We start from the raw sequence: 22,084 nt of genomic DNA on the forward strand, positions 1-22,084 counted from the left end.
ATTCCGAGGCCACTGGGAAGGGAAGCGCACCAACACAGGCCTGAACCCAGCTGTGAGACCCCGTGGCCCTTTAATCCTGAAAGCAATTCAGTAGTTTTGAAGAATGCTGTCAAGGGCCATAAGACAGAAGAGTCATAAAACACATTTACTTCAAAGCCTGTTAACAGTGTACACACACATGCATACATCCAACCTTCTCTCTGGCAATTTTAAAATAAAAATATACTTTCTACAGATATTTTTAGAATGTCAAAGTTGAAAAGAACACAAACAGCTACTTAAACGAACTTCATTTCACACATGAGGAAATTGAAGTTATAGGCCAGGGGTTGGCAAACTTTTTCTGTAAAGGGCCAAAGAGCCAGCAGTTCAGACTTTGTAGGCCATATGGCCTCTGTCGCAACTATTCAACTCTGTCACTGCAGCACGACAGCAGCCATAGACAATATGTAAACAAACGTATGGTTGTGTTTTGATAAAACTTTATTTATGGACACTGAAATTTGAATTTTACATTATTTTTCACATGCTACAAAAATACTGTTCTTTGATTTCAACCATTTAAAAATGTAAAAACCACTTTTAGCGGGCTACATAAAAACAGGTGGCAGACTGGATTTGGCCCTTGGGCCAGTTTGCTGACCCCTGTCCTCGGCCACTCTGACACCCAGGTGTAGTAATCCCGAGCCTGCTGTGTTACACCATGCGTCTTTGCTGTTTGCTTTACCCATTCACATCAGAGACTCAGCTCTGCTTCCCATAAATTAGTGTACAGCTAAAGAGCTCTACAAATGTTTTCTAAATTTTAGGAATAATATCAAGACCTGTCGGAAACGTACGGCAGGCCACAGCTGAAAGAACATTGATACAATGCCACACTGTGCAGTAAATAAAAACAACCAAGAGGAAAATAAATTTGAGAAATTCACTAAATTTGAAAAATAGGCTTTATTTTAACCAGTGGTATTGTATGACATCCTATATGGCATAACTGATTACAGCCAAGTTCATGAGTACAAATAACATAGCAGTATCCCTCATTCTCTCTTCTGTTTTCCGTTCAGAGAAATCAGGAGATGGGAGCGTGATGCTCAGAAACCAAGGAGCTCTTCCACAGGCTCCAGCTGAGTTCAGGCTCCCGGAGCATTCAGCCTCCTAACACGGATATGGTCACATGTGCAAAGACCTTTATGAAAATAGTCAGAGCAGTATTTCTGTAGGAAATCACACTAGCATTTACAACCAAACATGGCCGATAAAATTCATCTTGCTGTGCATCGTGAGGATTTGACCTGCATATAAAAGAGATGAGGCCTTTGCGTTCATTTTTAAAGAGGGGGAATCCCAGGCGAGCTGTGATGGCCATCAGTCTGCCTGTTCCTTCTCACTCCAGTTGACCCAGGGTCCTACCTGCCCCTCTGGAGCGCATGCATCACCGCACTGTGATGGAGAAATGGAAACACCTTGGCCCAAATACAAGATTCTGTCACATAGCCAACACTGGAAGTAGCTTTATACTTTATTTCACAGAAGGTTTAAATATGTGGGCCCTCATGTAGCACAAGATGCCTGAAATTCAGAAAATTATGAAAACAACTCTTCTTCTCCACCCCTGAGGATATTTCATCTTTATAAAGTTGAAAATACAAAATATTAAAATAATTTGCCCTTTCTCCCCATCGAAAGGAATCACATTCTCAAAGGATTCCTGCAATATACAAAATTCTGAAACAAAATTTATTTCTCCCTAAATCAAGACCAAGAAGTCAATGTTAAGCTGCCAAGAAGACCCTTTTCCAAAGAAGGGTGGAAAAGACACCTTGTTACTTTTTTAAAATAACCATATTTAGACAAAGATAGCAAAAGGAGTTTCTGGCCTCATGAGATTTTATTTTCTACTTTGATTTTCAGCATTTCTTAGCATTGGTTATTGGGAGTGAAGAGAACAATTTGTTTTCCAAAATCTGAGATATTCCTAGGAAAAGCCCTGATCTTTCCCATGACAGCTCCCCAAAAATAGTTTGTTGAAAACCAGATGGCAAGAATGAAAATGCTATAGGTCCATCTGTTCCATTTCTTCATAGTTTTCACATCAAAAGCACCTGGAGTATCAATTGTGTTCAACACAAAATAGCACTGGGGGCTGAAGAGAGGACGATGTCACCTGCCCAAAGCATGAGCCAAGGTGACATGGGTTCCGAACTACCCAAAAAGTCTTCACTGGCAAACCTGCCTGGCACCAGGGCCTCCCAAAGAGAACAGGACAGCAGCTGTGCATGCTCAAATAGCAAGACGTGCAAAACACATGTCACTCTGCTAGGAATAAAGAGCACACAGGAAGTACACTGACAGCAAGAACCAGCTTCTGACTACTGGGGCCAATACTCAAGAAATCTCTGCACTGAAGGTGGGGGTAAGCAGAGAAATGGCAACACCACCTGGGGGGCGAGGGAGAAAGAGAGAGAAGCACATATACACATGCTCACACATGCATACACGGCGCCTCTGAAGGCTCCCTGGTTACTTCAGCTTCACAAGTAGCCGTCCGACAACCTGACGACGCGCCTGGCTCAGAACTTCATCTGCTGCACTCTCTTAACTCTCTACACTCCCTTCTCTCCTTTTAAGGCACAAACATATTTACAGTTTCAGATACACCTGTTGAGTTCTGAGAATCACATTAAGCAAGTTAATCATAGACTAGAGCACAGAAGCCAGTTGGTCCTTTTTGGCTGTATGCATCGCTGACGGACGGCTTCAGATCTGAAGCAGCCAGAAGGTGTGCGCCTTCTCTCTGTGCCGCTGGGGGATATGGTCAATTCTACCTCCCACCATCAAGGCGGGGCCACAGGAAAGGCCAAAATGGCAAAAGCATGACTGGGATCTGGGACGTTTATATTTTTTACTTTGCATTTAATAAAACCTACCAAGATGGCAGCTCTTGCCTGCCTGAGCTGACTCTCACAAAGAAGAGCAAGCAGAGGCTGCCACGCAGCATCTGTAACTCCACGTAAAAGTCACTGTGAGCATAGTTTGCTCGTATGGTGTTATCTGCTCACAAAGACACACATACACATGCACACATACTAACATGTGCGCACATTTACACACACGCACACACAAACCCCTTCCACCGTGGAGGAAATCTTTGCACAAGAGGCACTTGAATGATATTTGGAAAGTTCTCGTGAAAGGCCTTCCCCTCACAGTGAAGCGGGATCAAGAGAACAGAAATCAGGCGCTCAGGATTCCATCTCTTCTTGGTCAAGGGGTGGTGGCACAAAGCTGATGACTTCATCATAGGTCAGGCCTAGAAATTGGGAAGAAAAAGTAGGATGTGAGAATTTAGACTATTCTCTATGCTGGCAAGCATTCTAACCTCTAAGCTCGAGCTCCTGCTTCCCTGCCCAGGCTTGCTAGGCTACTTAAAATGCTTGCAGGCGACCTCCCAGTGGAACATGAGATCACACAGAAGTTCAAGGGTACATAGAAAAGAACCATTTTTTCTTGTTTCTGTCATCACTCAGTGCCTCTTCTTTAAAGCTCTCTGGAGAAGGTGCTCAAGAATAACAGAGCCCTCCCATAAGCTACAACAACAAACAATCCTGGCTTCTGGCATTTAACAGGAGTTCTGAATTTGTGGTTTACGGAAAGAATATGAGATTGGACGTAGCAGACATGAGTTCCATTTCTGGCTGTGTCCCTAACTAGGTCTAAGATAACAGATAAGATATAACTCTCTTTGCCCCAGTTCTATCAATCGTAAAGCTATAAAAACACCCTATCCCGTACTTATCTCAGAGAGATATTGTAAATAAATTCTGAGAACTTCAAAGCTCTATGCAGATGTGGGGGGCTGTGTGCAAAATCAGACCAGACGTAAGCATCTCAAAGGTCCAGAGAGTGTCATCATCTACTATCGACAGTTTCCACCAGAAGAACATATTCACTCTGCATTAGAGATCCTTAAGGACAAGTTTTAAGGAGCTGGTTACAACCAGAAATTTTATTCTTCCTACAGCTTTTGGTTAGTGGCTCACCTAGGAAAGCTTTTCAAATCTAAGTTCTCAAGTTAGATGTTAATCCTCCCCTTATGACTTACTTTTCCATTCATCTATAAGGAGGTCCCTGCTTTCAAAGGACTGATCGTAAGGATCAGCCACCGGTTCATCGTCAGGATCGTGGTACTGAGCAAAGTAGGCATGCGCAAGGGCTTGTGCTGCTGTAATCCTCTTATCTGAGTCCAACACAAGCATCTTCTCCAGCAAGTCGACAGCTATCAGCACCACAGATAGGAACGAAAAAAGAGGAATTTTTAACGTGTTACCAAAAAATTATGCCTTATTAAGCAAACACACAGTTTGGACCCTTCATACCTAAACAAAGAATTCTCCTCCAAAGTGTCTGCTCTAGGATATATGATCCCTTTTCTCCTTTATATGTATGTGTGTGTGTCCGTATACATGGATGGACGGGAATTTCTACTTTTTAAGAATACATTACTAAAGAAGAAATTTTTTTAAATAACCAATATTCTGTTTGATCAATAACCAAGATTTGCGGAATGTCAATGTCAGACTGTTACCATTACAGTGAAATTGCATCAAAACGAAAGCGTATAACTAAAGTAATCTAAAGGGATAAGCAGGGCTAATTTTTTTGCTTTTTGTTTTTTGTTTTGATCTCCCTTCACTACTTATTTACTAACAGAAGGCAAATGAATGTTCATCAAATGGATCTTCAAACAATAAACAAATTGAGTGTTTTACATGGATGTGTGGGTAAGACATGGTATTTGGATGAAAGAAAATTTTGTTGTTAAAATTTTCACTTTGAAAAATTTCAATACAAAATTTCAAAACACTACAGTGAATACTCATATGCCCACCACCCATATCCAACAATTAATATTTTATATTTATTTACCTCTACATATATTTTTTGCTGAATCATTTTAAAATATTATTGATATGTCACCTTAGCCCTAAATATTTCAGCATAAAGACATCTTCTTATACAATCATAAAATGTTATCCTATCTGACAAATAAATAATTCCCAAATATCATCTAAAATCCAGTTCATATTAAAATTTCTCCAATTATCCCAAAATTGTCTTTTACATCTAGTTTGAGCAAACTAGGATCCAATTAAGGGCCATATTCTGCATTTGATTAGGGTTTCTTTAGTCTCTCTTAATCTAGAATAATCCCACCCATCTGTCACTCCTGTTTTTTCCTACCTTTAACCTGAAAAGACCTCCAGTTGTTTTGAGAACACCTATTAGTAGGGATCTGTCTGATTGATTCTTTCTGCTATCACGTATCTCTACCCTTGATTTCTTCTATGCCTTGCATTTGCTGAAAACCATGTTAGATCTAAAAATTTGGTAAGAATTGGCTTAAACATTTTTGGCAAGAATACTTCATAGGTGACGCTGTGTACCTGATGGTGCATTAAGGTCATTTGTCTCATTATTAATGATGCTAAATCTGATCACCAGGTTAAGATGCTTCTTTTTTGCCCTAAACCAGTAAGCAGGATACTTTGGCACCATGTAAATATCAGTTCCTTTCACTTATGGCTTTTAGCATCCACTGATATTCCTCCCCAGTAATTATTTCATTAGGGGTCACAAAATGGTGATTTTTCTAATTCCATCTTTCAAATGAGGATATTTTGAGTTTCAGAATGGTGGCACTTGGGAGGATAAATACTGCCATGACCACAGTTATCACTTTGGTGAAACAAAGGCTTTTAAGGCTTTGCAAATTATTGATGGTCCCTTAAATGTGGAAAGGGGCGAGGACGGGTAGTGAAGGGGAGGACAGTTTCCTGAAGAGATCTATGGCCGCATACACTGGAGGTGGAAAAAGACCTCTGTCCTGCAGCCTGAACTCCAGAGTAATCCAAAGGAGAAATGTGGGTTCAGAGGAAAACAGAAACAAAGTGTTTATGTCAATTCAAGTTCATAAGCTTCTACTTTATTTAAAGCACTGGGAGAACTACCTAGACACATATTCTTCTCTTCTCAGAAGAAATGAAACCTTATCACCTGTTGTTTGGATCATATGATGAGTCTGTGCCACTCACAGGGTAAAAAGTACCATGTCCTTATAAACAATCCCTCGATGAAGAATAAGGTCAGGGTAAGAAAAAGATTACTCTAAGATCTTGACAAATATAAATACACAGACTACATCAAAGGGCAATTTAAGTTTTAATTCATGTTGCGAGAATAATGGTGAAACATGGAGTCAGTGACTGACAAAACAGAGCTGTCACTATTTACGTTGCTGGTGTGTTCCTGCTCAGTTACTACACTGGGCACCAGTTCATGGTCAGTAACACCACGTCCCGCCTGCAAGAAGAGACTCTTCATATGACACCGCTGTTTGCCAGTGGGCTGTCAGGCATGTTTAAATTCTGAGAACTGCATGCTGAGCGCCAGACGGCCCAAAGCCTCCGCTCAGCTCACTCGCAGTCTGTATCGCTAAGTGGTATCCAGTTCTTTCGAATGTTTACATGTCCTGATTCTAGAGAAGAGGGACGTCTATCAGGATGGATGTGACCTAAATAAGCTGCTGGGACACACACATATCCCCGCTTTGCCAGAAAAATGCATTAACAAATCTTTTTGAGTTGGCTAACAGGAAGTCAAACAGTGAGCATTACCATGTCTAAAACATGAGCTGATATGATGAGAAAAACTCCGAACAGAATGACAGACTTCATCAGTGACATATCACATCATTTCCCAACCTCCTAGAGTACTTACAACTCAGAGAGCTTCTCACAGATCCTTGAACTAGATAATACAGCTCAAACAAATCATACAAAGCCAAGGCCAGCATCCTAGGCCAGAGGCAAACCTAAACCAGCCCCAGCAGAATTCTATGTACCCCTGATGAGTTTGTGGATTCACTCCTGGAGGTGAGGGTGACCCTGCTGGTACGTGACATACTCTCCATCGCCAAGGCCGCCATGGACTCATCTACAACTGCCCAATACTTCAGAGAGTGTGAACATCTCACTGTTGTAAGAATTATCACAGCGATGCTGAAACCACTCTCAACAATCACTACGGTGCTTGAAGTACTTGAAAAGGTAAAACCACTTAGCTTTCACTCCAGCTTCTGAAGAGGTTGTCGTGGCCGCCAGCCCTCCACAGGGTAAAACTAAACCTGATGCACAGCTGCTGGGACCCTGAAGCAGAGCATGACTCACACAGAGATTTTAAAACATGCCACCAGAACAGTCTTCAGGCAAGTGAGAAGGCTGGTGAGACTATTATTCTAGCATCGTTCCTCCTGGTCACAGGGAGGTCCTGGTCTGAGTTTTCTGTGTCCACCATTAAACAGCACTATCCACTGTGCTCTCCTCGAGTCGGGGAATTAGAGCCTCAGGCAATGCCACTTTTGGGGGCTAACTGAAGCACACAGCTCTCAGCTTTAAGGAACAAAGCACCTCCTCTTTCAGCCAAGGCAGTGCGTATCCTGCAGCTACCACTGTCATGTCCCTTTGCCAAGGATCCTGGAAGTGATGGTGGCAGGAAGGAATATGGAGCCATTCCTTAAAGTTTGAGGTGGCAAATCAGCTCGACAAAGAGAGAGAATGGTTAGGTCTCTGAGGGGCAGAAGAAGAGGGGAAGGGAAAAGTCCGCGAGGATGAAAGGACTCGCAGCTCTGAAGCTAGAGCCAGAGTCAGGAGCACTGCAGGGAGCCCGTGGGTGGCTCCTCAGCACCCGTCTGTGCCTCAGTTGTTTCACCTTCAGTTTGCGACACCATAAAAGGACAGCAGTTGTGAAAAAGTCACAGGCTTTCCTCTGTGTACCTCCTTTTTCCTGCGTCCCTCAATCTTTTCTCCCATTACTTTCTCTCCTTTCTTCACTGTACCAGCCCATTTCCCCCACCAAATTCTGTGATCACGTAAATATACAAGCAATGTCATGTGACTGAAAAAAAAACCGACCCGACAACACAAACACAGATAATAAATGGCATATTTACCACCTTCCAAGACTTCATTAATGTTACCCTATTGAGTCAAAAGGAAAAATTTTTCTGCAAATCCCTAATTTATGTCATAACCAATTCAACATCCATGAGATGAGGATATGGTGAACTTACCCAAGGGATTGGCACCAATAAATACATTTGCAAAGTTCATCTTTGGCATCTGGGTCAAAGATTGAATGTAGTTTCTTGCCTGTAAAAATAAAGGGTTTTAAAAATGGCATTGTTCAATAATGTTACTGTTCTCAGAGTCTTGGTCTTGTCAAGGAACAAGTGTCAACTCACAAAGTCTGCTAGCTCCAATGTTTATGACTGTTTTTGATATTCATTAAAGACTTCTCTCCTACTGCCATCTTAACTTCCTTATTTATGATCCTCACTTCTATTCATTCCTGCTATCTCTCACGATTATATCGCAAGTGAACAAGAATGCTAACCAATTAAGTCTCCTTAGTAGCTTTCTGATCATAGGATCAGAAGTTTAAAAAATGAGGCCAACATATCTAAGAATTATCCCCTTTCTGAGACAACCTTCCTAAAAAGCTAAAATGGGCACACGGATTGGTATTCCTAACGACAGTCTAGGATCAGCAGTCTTTTGATGGTGCTGATCTTAGAACATCAAAAGGCTATCAATCTTATACCGTGTGAACAAAGTAATACTGATAACAAGAAAGTAAACATAAGTTTAGTACACTATTCTGTCAGGCTCGAACACATTTTAAAACTATGAAACCAACTGAGTAAGAGAAATAGAGAATAGTGGATTATAAGTTACATGGCCTAAGCAGAAATCATCCCCCTACCACTTATTAGCTGCATCTTCTAGGGCAAGTCTCAACTAACATATCAATTACCTCATCTGCAAAATATTATTATTAGCATTAGATATTAGGATTTGGCTTTGCTATATTATATGGTTACTGTGATACTCAAGCTAGATAAAACTTATGAAAGAGTTTCCAACTAAATTCTGAATCAAACACCACTTTTATTACCAATATAGTTGTTACAAGTTTGGCCCCTGCGATGGGACGGGCTTGAGTTTGAATTTTGACTTTATCACTTTGGGCAAGTTGCTTATTCTCTTTAAGTCTCCTTGTCTGTAAAATGGGATTAACAACAGTGCCTACGTCACAGGGCTGCAGTGAAGATTAGAGAGAAAAAAATCAGTTCTTCCTCAGCACAGTTCTTGGTTCAGAGTGAGAGCTCAGTAAACATTAGCTGCTATCACTTTAGAAAGGAAAGTCTGCTCTCATTTCCTAAGGATGTTTCAACTTCACAATTTTTTCCAAACGTCATTCTAAGGAATTTAAGGTGCCAAATTCTTTCAAGGACTGACAACTCTAATCAATCAAGGCAAAACCAAAAACTGAGAATAATCATAAAAATACAAATGTAACTGGTAAATGTGTGCTTCAGATATTAGGTATCAAATTATGTCTATGACCTTCCTGCTTCAAAACATAAACCCCACTATCAGTCCATCTGAGTAGTGGAGATAAAACTTCCTTGAATCTATCTTAACCACCTCCTTAAAATTCCTGTTTTAATACAGCTCAACAGAAAAGGTGTGTATGTATATTTATATGTATACACACACACACAAGAGGGTAGGACAAGTCCCGGTTGCTAGGGCAACTTCACCCTAGTTGCTTGTGGAGTGAGCAGGAGAGGTCGGCTTTGACAAGCAGTTGAGCATCTTTCCAATTTGAAAAGAAAGTTCTAGGAATTGAATACGCACGTGGCTGTAATCCCTTCTGCTTGAGCATGTGGATAAAAGGATGAAGGGAAAACAGAGGTAAGAGAGAGCTGTCTCATGCAGAGAACGCTCATTCCTCTAATAAGATAAATAAGAAGGAAACCTGAATGTAGGTGAGGTAGAAACAAAGCCGCTGGGAAGGGCCTCTGTGATGCCAACCTGCTTCCCAAAAAGACTACAGGCACCTTAGTAAGAAGCGCCCCAATCGTCTCTGATGAGAAAACCACAGTTAGAGTAAGTGGTTAAGCATTGGTAAAGAAGGCACCTAACCCTATGTAAATGTACATATTTATTCTTTATTATTTGTGTATTTTCTTTTAAATGTAGTACTTATTAGTGTTAAATATTTTATAGTTTTTTTTTTTAATTGAAGAATCCTCTTTTGGCCATTAAAAACAACTGATAAATAGGAAAGCATGCTAATGGCCTCCCGTTGACTACACCTCCAGCTGAAAGGCATCAGACGGTAGCATATCCTAACTTCAGGCATAGACCCTAGGAGAACACACACAGCCTCTTGAGCACTAAATTCATAAAACACAAACAAAAAAGTAACACCATTTTCTACGTACAAACCTATAAATTATATTCTCAATCCACAGGATTGGATGACTTTTTACCCCAAATGTCAGCATCTTGCCATAGCACATAGGCAGTCATTGCCTTAGTAGCCCTCAAGGCACATGCAAGCATTCAGTGACATTAAAAACTGTGTTGGTTATACAGTGACAATAAAATTAGAATGTGGCCTTCTGAATTAGAGATCCCTGTACAGTCTATTTGTTCTCACCTCATGGCTTGGCATCCTGTTAATGAGATAAGCAGGGGGTGTCCCCGTCAGACGCATAATCTGCTGAAGCTGGTTAATATCTTAGATGCCTAGTCAAGGGCATTGTTAAACATACAGTGCAAAAAATAAATTTCAACTCAAGTTTTTAAAAAGGCCAAAAAGCCACCCAAAAATAAACAAAAAACCTACTCCCTACCCATCCCACCCACCCCAGGCCAGAGCCCAAGGCTGCATGTTGAAGCACACTTCTGTGAATGGCATGAGAGCCATTAGGCGTGTAGCCAGTGACTGGCCATCAGGTAAGAAAAATGAATTTTCTTTGGTTTTAGCATCGTCTTTAACATTAACTATTCTAGGCTCCCTGGAAAGAGACTGCCCCTTGATCCAGGATGCCAGCCAGAGAACTGTTTTCAAGCACCGATGCCAAAACCTGTTTGCTTATGGGGTAAATGGAGCTGATTCAGAAAAGTATGACTTGAATTTGGACAAAATAAAACATCCAATATATCCATACAAGAAAGAAGTGAAACTTTTGTGGCACAGGTTCTGGTGATTCTCCAAGGCACCACCCCTCCAAATACAAGACAGAGGTGGGTGTGTGGGTTGATAAGCAATGCCAACTTTCAAAGACATTAGTAGTGGTACATTTAAAGTACATGCCACAAACACAAAATGGTAAGTGAAGAAAGGGAAGATGGGGGGAAGTTAGAAGCTAATGGCAAAGACAAAATAGAAGTCACAGGCTGCTGACAGTACTAGTGTGCCATAGTGATTTACCCCATACCCTTCAACAGGTGAACAGACTGACTTCACTTAACAGCTGGGAGGAAGTTTGCAAAAACACTACAATTTTCTGACAAGGGCGGAACGACGAGATTGTCCACATGTACAAGCAGCTATGGAAGTTGTATTTCAAACTTCTTTTAGCTGTCCCATCAACGTTAACACAAGTCCCACTCCTCCAAAATGTCATGAGAACCATTAGTTCATCGTTTCTGTTAAAGCAGAAGTGATGGGATTTTTAAAATCCTCAACACAATTCAATAAAAATGTTTTGTTAACTATTAATTCCCTCCTTCAGTTGTAGTATCATCTTCAATAAGTACCCTGATCAAGTAACTTCACTTCTTTGTGGCTTCCCTCAATAATTTTTCCATTTCAGTTCATCCTCTGAACTCAGATTCCCTAGTGGTCAGATTACTACAAATATGTTTAAAGCTGGCCATTAGGAAAGAGCCGAGGCCATGTGCTCCACCCAGCCTTTCATGCTCCCTAAGCTCAAAGATAGAGGCCAGCAAATTAAAAAGGTAGCAAGAAGTTCCTTTGACATTCTCACCAGTTTAGATTTACCTTTAAACAAATTATACGACAAACAGTACTTTGCATGCCAAGAGAAATAACAAAAGAAAATATTAAGTAAAAAGTAAAACTAAGTAAACTAGCAATGGCAGAGTACCAGTTGGGTTTTAAAATGTTAAAATCCTGCCACCTCTCTCCTTTCCTGTGAACAATACTTGGCCTGTACATTTCCTGTTTTTGTCCCCTTTAGTCAAATAGGTTATTATAACCCCTTCTTGTCAGGACTAATCTCCTGACAAGAAGGGGTTTTAAGAGGAAGAATATATTTCTAGAGAAAAATGTGAGAGTGAGTCAATGAAAGGGTTTTCATTTTCTTAATATGACTTTTTGTTCTTTCACTGATTACTATACGTACTGGGTCACCCCCAAAAAATTCTCCTTAGCCATCCATCATGGCCCATTTATCCCCTTTCTCACGGCACATCCTAACTTGCTCTCAATCAGCCGATCCATTATTGCATCCTCCTATTCAGAATGTCCTACTGTTTATTAACCGAATTTCTACATAAATGATGGCATCGCTACTTCACTACTTTTCAGGAGTAACGAAAATAGCTATTGGCTTTCTCTGTTTACTACAATCCCTCACAATGAATTTTTTCTTTTAATTTTTAAAATCTTTAAACAATTTTACTCATCTTGCACATCATGTGTTACACACATCACGTGCTTTTAAGATAAACTGGTACTTGGGCAGTATCACTAACATCAAATTAATCTTGTCTAACCTTTTGAATGTTTAAACCACTTTTATCCACTCGCCATAACTATGCAGGGGAAAAAAAAAATCTTTCTTATTCTTTTATTCAATACAATATTATTTGAGTAAGTTCTGTATTCTGGTTCTCAATTTTATTAGGCCCAACTCCATACTGGAGCTATTGGAATGTACGATGTGCCCTATTCACATAAGACAAAGGCATCTCATTATTAAGCCAGGCACTTGGTGTTGTTTCTGTCTCCAACACAGATGATGGATTAATGATAAGTAAATACTACTTTGCCCATACTTTTTCTTTTAGAAATTCTTGAGACTAACAGCACATATCTATAGGGCAGAGTGTTGGGGGTGGGAGAGGGTACTGAGAAAGAGCTGCTAGTAGCCATTCCCAGACCGGGAATGAATTTGCTATCTCAGTCTCATTAGCGCTACTCATCAATAACCTGAGCTTCTTCCCAACCCCATTCCTCTGCCCCATGTCCTCTCTATTACCCATCTTTCTAAGCAAATGCATTGAAAACAAAAATGCACTATCCTCTCTAGGCATCATCTCATCTCTTCTTTGATTTACTTCAATCCAGCTTCTGCATTTCCTAAAGCAAAAGAAACACTCCTGGGGCCGGCCCGGTGGCACAGCGGTTAAGTGCACACATTCTGCTTCTCAGCAGCCCGGAGTTTGCTGATTTGGATCCCGGGTTCGGACATGGCACCGCTTGGCAAAAGCCATGCTGTGGTAGGCATCCCACATATAAAGTCGAGGAAGATGGGCATGGATGTTAGCTCAGGGCCAGTCTTCCTCAGCGAAAAGAGAAGGATTGGCAGTAGTTAGCTCAGGGCTAATCTTCCTCAAAAAAAAAAAAGAAATACTCCTTCAGGTTGACACTGTGGTCATAACTCCGACAATGACTTTCAAAACAGTGTGCAACCACATGAGAGTAAAGTTTAGATCATGTTATCAGAACATCTGGGATCTATGTTCATCTCTGCCAAGTGACTCAGTGCATGACTCAGGCAAGGCAAGGCCCAGCCTTTCTGTGCTTTTGCTTTCTCGTCTTAAATAAGTAAACAAAAAAATAAAGTAGGGTCAGCATACTCTCTTATATCCCTCAGAGTGGAAATTCATAAATATACTGGGCTTTGTGGTCCTTTTAAGGAATGTACCAGAAACACATCAGACAGCAATATTCTTTATTTTGTCAGGGAGATGATGAACAGTTCAAACTCACCTGTCAAGCTTTCTCAAGCCTCCCAGCAGTCTTCCCAAGTGGGCAAAAGGAGCCCTGCACTCAGAATGCTGGGAGGAGAATCCAGGAAGGCACAGCTAGAGCTGGGTTCCACAGCTCTTTTTCCCTTTTACCCAACTGCCTGGCAGTAGACAGAAGGGAAAAGGGAGAAAGGCTGGGCTTTCATGATTTCTCTCATGTCTCTGGCCCAAGAAAATTACCAAAAACAGGAAATCACAGCCAAAGCAAGCCAGAGTTGCATTCCCATGGCTTCTCTCTAAATCCCTGCTTAGAGGCAGGAAAGCATTAACTCCAAAGCTTTTTCTCAGTTTACTCAATTTGCAATTACAAAGGCAGGCTGTGGAGGGAAGGACTTCCAACCCCAATCCTGCATCTGAGGCATCAGGAATGGGGATGTTGCTTCTCATGGTCTGGAGACTGGGTAGGGAGGTAGCCCTGTTGGAGACAGACACCTTACACAGGATGTGTGAGCTGTCTATTCTAAAACAATAAAAAGCACGTAACTTCTGGAAAAGGGCAACAGTGGGTAGACAATGAACATTTCATTCTTGTAGTGATGAAGCTAGACTAATACACGGTGAAGCTCATGCTTTGAGAATAAACACTAACCAAAAAGTAAAAAGAGCTCTTGAGTATATGTGAAACTTCTGAGAAAGACGAAGTCAGGGCTTGAGAATGGAGACAAATTTTCCACCAATCTCTTGGAATGAATTAGAATCTGAAATCTCACTGGGATACTACTGCCCAATTCAAGCTCCCGGGATCTAAGAACATATCCAGATAGAGAGAACAAAACACACTCATGCATGTGAGCAGGTGAGTGTGTGCACACACACACTTACGCCTCATTCTGGAAGGCAGCACACAAAGGGCACACGTGCTTACAGGCACACCCAGGTCAAAGCACAGATTGATGGAAGGCAAGAGGCAGAGGGTCCCAACAGGGCAGATAATTACAATTAAAGCATCAACTCACAGACTCTGAGGAGATTTTCTTCAAAAGCTCAGCCCCTGGGGTTCCAACGAGTCTTAAAATGAGCTTCAACTGATCAATATCTAATGGTGGACTATAAAGGAAAATGTTGGGACAAAATAAAAATGAAAAACAAACAATAACAAATAAAACAAAACAAAAACAAACAAAATACCCCAAGAACAAAAATAAAAAACCCCAAACCAAGCCAAACTGGTGACTTCATCTAGGTCAAAGCTTCTGCAGGACGGTCACTTCAAGTAGAACATGCTCCTCCTGTACAAAGATTCAAAACACTGCCACGCACACACCCAGTTCATATTCATTCTGTGCATCTGTCAACGTTACCTATCAGTAAAGTGAAGCGATTTTAGCGGGGTACTTAGCTGCCAAAGACAGCAGGTGAAAACACAAACACTTCACTCAGTCCATAGGCTCGGGCCTCATCTACCTCCTCACCTTCCACCAAAGCATTAGTAGCCCACCAAGCAAAGAGCCCTGGGAAGCAGGACGCTACAGAGAAGCAAAAAGCAGCCAAGCACAGGAGTAGGGGTGTGCAATACAAGCCTACCTGTGAGCATTCCCTAAGACGTGACCTCACCTAAGGAGCTCGCAATATGACAGGGGCCTGCGACTATCCCAGAGCCTAACCACCTGAGCACACCCTCTAGAAAACCTGTCTACACTGGCTACAGCAGGCAAAGAACTGCGAGTGTTGGTCGGCCAGCAGAGGGACCCCCTGCCCCACTGCAGCTGCACGTTCTTCAGGAGTGCCATAATAAAGCAGGATGTGAGGTTCCCACCTTAGAAATGCAATGACAAACCTCGCACATTCCCAAAGGCCCTAAATAATAGGCTGCAACATCCAAACCTTTATTCTGGTAGCCAATCTTCCATGTATACTCAGAACAAATGTGCATGTATTAACCAGAAGACAAAAACTTTCCATTTGTTCTTACTGCATTTAGTCTCGCCTAAAAAGGAAGTAAAAGGAGAGAGAAAAAAATCTTACAAAATAGCTTTTAATGTTCTCTCTGAAAATTTGAATAGTTGATCCACGTCTATATAGACACTCAGGGGGAAAAGGAGGAGAGCTTGACTATCTTCTGATCCCTGTCAAACATCCTGCCAGGTTTCTCACATGATTAGATCCCTCTCAACTTCAGGGATCAGCTTAAATCTCGCCCCTCAGAGGGGCCTCCCGCAACACTGTCGATACAGGAGCCCCCAGCTTCCCTGTTATTCTCCATCTCAGCACAAACTTGAAAACACCACAGTGCTTTTCACAATCTATAATTACTTTGTGTACCGTCTGTCACCTCTACTTATCCGTAGCTCTGTGACAGCAGGGGCCACTCTGCCTGTTCACCACTTATCCCCAGTGCTTAGCCTAACACCTGGTACAAGGTGGGCACTCAAAATATTGGAGGAGAAGGTAGACCAGGATGGAAAGGAGGATGGAAGGAAAGGTTTTTGCTTATGATTATACATATAAAGGCAATACAGTATAACTTAAAAATACCAGCCTCTGCAACCATACTTGCCTAAGTTACAGGAATTAACCTATGCAATAACATGACTGGCATCTTGCCGTGTTCTCCGCCCTGGGCCAGATATGAAATTGGCTTAAGTGGTAGAAAATTCTAGACAGGAGTCAGCAAACCCTGGCCTGCTGCCTGTTTTGAAAATAAAGTTTTATTGGAACACAGCCCTACCCATTCATTTATGTATTGTCTATAACTGCTTAAACCCTACACAGCAGAAATGAGTAGTTACAACAGAAATCATATGGTCTTCAAACCCTAAAATATTTACTATCTGGCCCTTTAAGAAAATGTTTGCTGAACCCCATCCTAGACCTAAATAACCTGTGTTCTATAGAAAACAAAGATATCTTGTTTAAGTCCACTCACACAAGTGATTTCTGAATTAAGAATAGTAGTAAATTTTGTCATCTACAAATAGCAAAAATGAATGTGTTCTGGAGGTTAAAATTTCAATGCTGATTCTTAGTTCAAGGCGTGGATAAGATAAAAAAAATTAAGGCATACATTAATGGGGAAGAGGGGGCAGGGGAGATGGGTACTGTCTCACCCTAAAATAATCAAATTCACTAATTACAATAGAATTTAGGACAAGATCCTCTTTGCTCATTTAAAATGATTCAGTTTACAAAAATTTTGTTCCCTCACTTTTTTCAGGAACAAATTTAACTGGGTAGCTATTTCACATGATAAAATATATCACACATCAGAAAAAAACTAGACTACTTCAGCTCTCAAACAGGGTAGAATTTTTTTTTTTTGAGGAAGATTAGCCCGGAGCTAACTAGTTACTACCAATCTTCCTCTTTTTGCTGTGGAAGACTGGCCCTGAGCTAACATCCATGCCCATCTTCCTCCATTTTATACGTGGGACGCCTGCCACAGCATGGCTTTTGCCAAGTGGTGCCATGTGTGCACCCAGGATCTGAACCGGGGAACCCCGGGGCCGCTGAGAAGCAGAACGTGCAAACTTAGTGGCTGCACCACCGGGCCGGCCCGTCAAACAGGTAGTTTTAAAATATATGCATCAAAATTAATCTCTAGAAATAATGCCGCTGAGATTGGTACTCTTAAGAGACTTCTGACTCCTGAAAATGAGAGTAAGGTTTTATACCCCCTCTGAGGAAGAGAGAAGACTCTGAGCTGTGAGTTTCTCAACCACCCTAACTTCACCCCAATATACCTGGAGAGCATGACACTCCCATGTCTTTCTCTCACTTCTGCCAGTAGGAAATGATCACAGGCCTGAAGAATGAAGCCCCGATTCCTCAGCCTCACATTCATGGCCCTCCCTGATTTGGCATCAAGCTTCTTTCCTGACTCTGCCTCAAACCACTATTCCTTAAGGCACTCAATGCTTCAACTCACACCAAATACTCCAAGGCACTTCTGAGCTTCCAATTTCTTATTTATCCAAGTCACAAGCAAGAATATCCTCCACTCTCCCCTCCTACCAAGGCTTTTCTCTTCTTTTTTACTCTTCAAAGACCTGTCCAAACAAGAAATCTGCCATGAAGTCTACATGGGTATCTTAGGTTCGAATTAATCTCTGATTCTTCTCAATACTTATTTATAGCTCTATGATAGTATTTTTAGCGCTCTGTCTTATTTTATAGTCAGAAAGTAGACATTTGTTCAAGTAACTCCTGTAACTTACTTTCCACTAAGTATGATCATTCTGGTTTGAGGACAGGTCCCATCTTCTCCCCAGCACCTTCCACAGAGTAGCTTCATAAATATTGGTCGACTTGAAAAGACTTGCTGTAATATGCTTTTCAACTCAGCTCCACCTCTCTGCCTTGCCTTCACAACACAGAATGACCATATTCAATGCAAAGTCTATACATAAAAAAGTAGTCGAGAAAAGCTGCCTCATTTAATATCAGGCATAACAAAGTTCTCAAACATTCCATTTGAAGTGTTTATACCATAAAGAGTCTACAAATACAATGCCATGAGTGTGTAAGGGCTATGGACAAAGAGAGTTGGTACAGCATGACAGCCAACACTTAGGAGATTAGTAAACACACAATGCAAAATAAAAATCTACTGAGTAGCTAGAAGCACTTGCATGAAGAAAGTCAAAGCATGCAAACCTCAGAAGAAATCACCATAGGTTCTCCAAGAGCTGGCAAATCCACTGAAATAAGGTCAGTCTTCCAATAGTACCAGCTACTGTAATGCCACTACAATTTGTCCAGGCAGTTAAGGCCAGAAGGAGCTTCAAGTAGCTATATAAGCAGAGCAAAGCAAAATTTACCACATTATGACAATTTGTTACTTTCACAACAAGCCATCCTTCATAATAGGTTTAACCCTTTTTTCCCCAGATAGAAGAAAATTTTTTCTATTAGGTAAAAATGTGTTCTAACTGTAGGATCACAATGCCAAAATTCAAATCATAAATCTCCTGATCCTTTCTAAAACAACTACTTAGGCCAAAATTACTCTTTAGACTGGGTTCTCTGTAACAAAAGTAAAAGGTAGAATGAACAGGTGAGGAAAACAACCTAAGGGTTGTGGGAGCATTAGAGGGAAGGTAAAAGAGGCATACTCCAGGTACCTCTAAGTGTCCTAGGCAACTCCTAGAAAACCTCTGCAGGCCAGGGAGTTGAAGATGAACACAAGCCCCCGGTGCAGGACCGCCTGTGACTCCTGCTACACGTGAGCAGCAGTTTTCAATGAAAAAACTCCCTACAGGGCAAAGTCAGGACACTGATCTTTTGGAGGGTAGGAAATCCTCCTCATGACAGACAGGATGGACTAGAATGCAGCTTGGCCTACTTCCTTTCTTCTTGGTTGTCAAAATAGTCATTTTCACTGTCACACCAAGAAAAGTTCTTAGGGTACTTCAGGTTTGTGGATAAACCTGAGAATTCTAGCCATTTCTGGGAAAATATACTCTCAAGTTAGAAAAGAAAAGGCAAATAACAATCCAATAAAATATTTTTCTTCTTCAACATTTATCAGGACACTTGCTTTTTGTGTGTAAAGTGAAATCGCTGTTTAAAAATGAGAGAGAAATATTTGAAACTAATGAATGAAAGTGAGGGGTAGATATGACAGGAAGGGGTACACCAGAGGTTCTAGCTCTACTGGCAACGTTTTATCTCGTAATCTGGGTCCTACGAACATAGGAGTTCACTATATTATTCTTTGTCTTTTTGGAGGTCTGAAGTTTTTCATAAGATGTTTGGAAAAAAATCAGAAGAAGAAATGAATAAAGTAGAATTAAGGAGCAAATTTAATACACTAGGAAAATTCACATGGAGTAGGGCAGCAGCTGATGGCAAGAGGATTATAACAACAACCCCATTATCCCCTATTTAATAACTGAAGAGTACCATTTCTATTAAAGTGAAAGAAGGAAAAAAAAGTTTTACACATGAAGGGAATTCATTTTGTTACCTAGGAAACGAAAACAACAACAAGCCAACACTGTGACCTCTGGAAGAGAAAACAGTATATGATGGGTAATAGGCTACCAAACTCATTTTCTCTCTTCCTTAGGCTGTTAAGTGTTAGTGATAACATTTTCTAACTGGCTCACTCTTTTCAAAACCAACAGTATTTGAAATAAGTTACCACCATACCTGAAGAGACATTCTGTATCCTCACTCTTTTCTAATATAAAGTTCTATCAGTTGTGTCCATTTGATCTACCCAGTCAACCAAACTTATCAAGGCAGGACTTCTTTAAAAAAAATAACAATACTATTTTTGAGCTAGATGGAAGGGTTCTGCAAAGTCACAAGAATAATTTCTAACCCAATATATAATTAGCTCTGACAAAAATTAGTATTTCTTATATCTTTAGGGGAACTCCAGGGATTACTAACAACCAGTACTTAAAGAATCTCTCAAGAAGGAGACTAACCACAAGAAATGAGAAAAAGGTAGGAAGGAAGACTTGCAGAGAACTAAAACTGCACAGTCCAATACAACACCAGTAATCACACGCAATTAAATTTAATCTAAATAAAATTTGAAATTCAAATAAAAACCCTCATAAAACTGTAAAGAGAAGAGTAATTCCTTGACATGATAAAGAACATTTATGAAAAACACACATCTAAAGTCGTACTCAATGGTGAGAGACTGAAGGCTTTCCCTCTAAGACAAGAACAAGACAAGGATGCTCATTTTCAACACTGCTGTTCAAGGTTGTACAAGTTCTAGCCAGAGCAATTGGAAAGGAAAAAGTAAAATGATCTTTACTTGCAGATGACATCATTTTATATATAGAAAATACCAAAGAATCCACAAGAAAGCTACTAGAGCTAATAATCAAATAAAGCAAAGATGCAGGGTAGAAGATCAACAAACAAAAATCAGTTATGTTTCTACACACCAACAACGAACAAACTGAAAAGGAAATTAGGAAAGCAATTCCATTTACAATAGCATCTAAAAGAATAAAACACCTAGGAATAAATTCAATCAACGAAGTGAAAGGCTTGTCCACTGAAAATTACAAAACATTGCTGAAAGAAATTAAAGTTCTAAAAAAAAAAAAAGACAACCCAATTAAAAGATGGATAAAGGACTTGAACAGACATTTCTCCAAAGGAGACATACAAATAACCAGTAAACACAGGAAAAGATACTCAACATTATTAGTCATTAGGAAAACGCAAATCAAAACCACAAAGAGATACCACTTCACAATTACGAGGATGGCTATTAAAAAAAAACCAAAGAAACAAAAGAAAAGTATTGGTGAAGATGTGGAGAAACTAATCATACATCACTGGTGGCCATGTAAAATGGGCCAGCTGCTGTGGAAAATAGTTTGGTGGCTCCTCAAATAGCTAAACTTAGAATTACCATATGACCCAACAACTCCACTCCTAGATATACAGCCATGTGCCGAATAACAATGTTACAGTCAGTGATGGACCACATACATGACAGTGGCCCCATAAGATTAGTACCATATAGCCTAGGTGTCTAGTAGGCTATATCACCTAGGTTTGTGTAAGTACATTCTATGACATTCGCACAATGACAAAATTACCTAATGAAGCATTTCTTGGAACATATCCCCGTCATTAGCAACATGTGACCATACACACAAAAGAACTGAAAGCAGGGACTCAAACAAATACTTGTATGCCAATATTCATTGCAGCACTGTTCTCAATAGCCAAAGGTGGAAACAACCCAAGTGTCTATGAACAGATGAATGAATAAACAAAATGTGGTATATACATACAATGCAATAGAATTCAGCCATAAAAAGGAATGAAGTTCTGATACATGCTACAACAAGGATGAACCCTGAAAACGTTATGCTAAGTGAAATAATCCAGACACAAAAAGACAAACATTGTGTCTTATATGAAATATCTAGAATAAGCAAATTCATAGAAACAGAAAGTAGAACAGATATAACTAATAAGGAGGGAAGAATGAGGAGTTATTATTTAATGGGTACAGAGTTTCTGTTTAGGGTGATGAAAATGTTTTGGGAATAGTGGTGATGGTCGCACAACTTTGTGAATGTAATTAGTGCCACTGGATTGCATATTTAAAAATGGTTAAAATGGTAAATTTTATGTAATGCATATTTTTACCACAATAAAAGAAAGTTAAAATAGCAAATTTTATCTTAGCACATTTTACCAAAAAAAATTTTTTGATTCATTTCCTAAGTTTCACTAGCCACATTTTAAGT

At 40.4% G+C, this 22,084-nt stretch overlaps 1 protein-coding gene across 2 annotated transcripts in view; it reads right to left on the reverse strand.

Annotated features, from left to right (window-relative positions):
• Window positions 1–929: 929 nt before the first annotated feature.
• The window catches only part of MAPK14 (mitogen-activated protein kinase 14), a 67,663-nt gene continuing 46,508 nt past the window's right edge, over window positions 930–22,084 (reverse strand). Inside the window, exons 9-12 of one of the 2 annotated variants that reach the window (XM_070515019.1) lie at window positions 10,567–10,646; window positions 8,129–8,207; window positions 4,103–4,276; window positions 930–3,310 (exon numbers count right to left, since the gene is read on the reverse strand). In XM_070515019.1, the coding sequence (XP_070371120.1) occupies window positions 3,243–3,310; window positions 4,103–4,276; window positions 8,129–8,207; window positions 10,567–10,646 (401 nt within the window). In that variant the 3' untranslated portion in view covers window positions 930–3,242. Of the gene's footprint in view, window positions 3,311–4,102; window positions 4,277–8,128; window positions 8,208–10,566; window positions 10,647–14,866; window positions 14,947–22,084 lie in introns of both variants that reach the window. The other variant, XM_014830901.3, reaches the window with a different exon arrangement.

This window comes from Equus asinus, chromosome 8, assembly GCF_041296235.1.
Source record: "Equus asinus isolate D_3611 breed Donkey chromosome 8, EquAss-T2T_v2, whole genome shotgun sequence".
Taxonomy (NCBI): Eukaryota; Metazoa; Chordata; class Mammalia; order Perissodactyla; family Equidae; genus Equus; species Equus asinus.